Here is a 2,377-nt window from a genome sequence, read left to right on the forward strand (position 1 = left end):
ACAATTTTACCCCTCCAAATTTTTCCTTAGTCAGCTATTTCTCTTACTTGTTCAACTAGGTTAAAATATTTTGAAAGTATAGTTTCATAAACAATATTAATAGTTCATATATGCCAAATAGAGTAAACTCATTTTATCTTTCAAACTTTGATCTTACAGATATGACTATTTGGCTTCCTTTGGAGCCAGATCAACAGGAAAAATGGTAGGACAGATACCCATGAAGGAGGGAGACAGCACAGACCCAGGGCTGAGCAATGTCAACAGGCTGCCCATGGGGTTTCCAAGGCCAATCTTCCAGGCTACTCCCCCATACCAAAAAAATAAGCATTCTTTACCTTCCCAAGGTTCTCAACTCCAAGGATTTCAACAGCTTAGCAAACTCTCACCAAACAATTCATCTACTGATATGAAAACCTTTAACTTTCAATTGTCAAATGTGAGCAATGACAACCACCAAGACAAAATTAACAATCCCCAATCAAATACTTCAAACTCTGCTCGCTCACAGTTCAACTGCCCACAATCAATTCAAGACAAAATGACAGTAAATAGGGCTGTCAGCTCTTCTCAACTGACTCCACCAAGAATGACAGAAGCAGAAGAGAAATCCTGCAATACATGGAAGACTATTAGAAAATCATATGTACAGAAGAAGGTGCCAGTTCGAAAAGTGCCTCATTTTGTTCCTGACCAAGCATCCGAGAAGAAAGGAACAACCCCTCTTAACCCTGCATATGCCATCCGAAAGTCAAGGCCAATAAATGGTGTCCACACTCGGTCATATAGGGACAGAGTGATTCATTTATTGGCATTAAAAGACTATAAGAAATCTGAACTTCTTGTTCAACTGCAAAAAGATGGCATCAAAATAAATGATACCAATTTTCTTGGAAAAATTCTGCTGCAGGTAGCTAATTTGAATGCCACCACTTTGTCATATACTTTAAAAGACAGTATCTTCAAAGAAGTTCAGAGAGATTGGCCTGGTTATAATGAGGAAGACAAGCAGTCATTGGATTTGGTGCTTTCCAGAAAACTACGTCCATTTCAAAATGCTACCAAGGTCACCTGTTGCAAAGAATCATCTGTAGTTTCTAAAACAGAAGATGCATCTTCCTCAAAGGATCACTTTCACTACTTATCTGGTTTTGACACTTTAATGAAAAACAAAGGTGGACTCTTTCCCCCTAAATCTGCTGTACAGTTAACATCAAATGGACAAGAAAGTGGTAACAGTGAGAAATCTGTAATTCTACCATTATCTGCAACTACTACCAAATACATCCCATCACCATTGCCTACTTCCCATATACCAATATCAAATTCGCCAATGCTTATGAAATCCAATCATAATGTTTGCAGTGCTTCAGAAAGGTCTGGGATTCAAAATCCATGTGACAGCAACAGCCACGACAGTGGCATATTTGAAAGAGAGAATAATAAATACACTTCTTTAGAAGCTCCATCCTGTGTATCAGTTCAGAAAAAATATCCAAAGCCAATAGAAATACAGCATTTCATGCCTGAGAAGTTCAAATGTACATTTGCAAAGAGAAAAACAACCATCCCAAACTGTATTACCAGCACAATGGAGAAACAGAAGATAGATTTAAAAAAACAAAATGAAATTATGAAGTCAAATTCCAATAAGGAAGCTAAAAAAGTTTTCCCTGACTCTGGGAAGGCATGTTTTACATCTGGGACTTCTGATTATTTGTCCAATTATTCCACTATAGTTTCTTCTGACCAACGTCAGAGTTATGAGAAGGAATTCAGGGCAGATTATAGTGAATATCAGGTCATGTATGACAAAATACAAATTTCATGTACACCAATCATTAACTTAGATTCAGAAAGAAAGTGTTTTTCTCCAGGATCAAAAGAATACCAAGATATTACTAAAAAAATTTCAGTAGCGTATCAGAAAATGCGACAGCTTAATCCTAAATTTTGTGAAGAAAAAGATAGATGTGTGTTTCTTTACAACAAGCTGGTTCACATTAAAAGGTTAATAAATGATTTTGACCAGCAAGAAGTAAAGTTAACAGAGTAATGGAGGGTTTGGACAAGAATGAACTTCGTTTATTGAAATTCCAGATAACTTGCTTCAAGATTCTAAAGGGATGGCATATGCAAGTTTTTTTTTTTTTTGAAACATGGAAACGGTATTTAAATTTAGTTTGTTTATATATATATATATATTTGCTTTCCTACAATTCTGAAGCTGCATCACAGGATTCCTTAACCTCCAATATTTTTGCTTTCACTACATATTTCATAATATTATGAACCCAATATCTATGAAATAAAATTGTACACATATAAAAATAAAATGAGCAAGTTGAAATACTTTTGAATAAACAATCTCTCTTCT

At 35.4% G+C, this 2,377-nt stretch overlaps 1 protein-coding gene across 1 annotated transcript; it reads left to right on the forward strand.

The window, feature by feature from the left end:
• The first annotated feature begins 202 nt into the window (after window positions 1-202).
• LOC127214452 (RNA polymerase II elongation factor ELL2-like) lies at window positions 203-2,056 on the forward strand. Its single transcript, XM_051174850.1, has one exon. It carries the CDS (start codon window positions 203-205, stop codon window positions 2,054-2,056), a length of 1,854 nt encoding a protein of 617 aa, XP_051030807.1.
• Window positions 2,057-2,377: the final 321 nt, after the last annotated feature.

The sequence above is a fragment of the Phodopus roborovskii genome, unplaced genomic scaffold (assembly GCF_943737965.1).
Source record: "Phodopus roborovskii unplaced genomic scaffold, PHOROB, whole genome shotgun sequence".
NCBI classification, from domain to species: Eukaryota; Metazoa; Chordata; class Mammalia; order Rodentia; family Cricetidae; genus Phodopus; species Phodopus roborovskii.

Excerpts from the sequence above, each read along its gene's own strand:
- LOC127214452 (XM_051174850.1), top strand. The coding sequence starts at position 203 with ATGGTAGGACAGATACCCATGAAGGAGGGAGACAGCACAGACCCAGGG.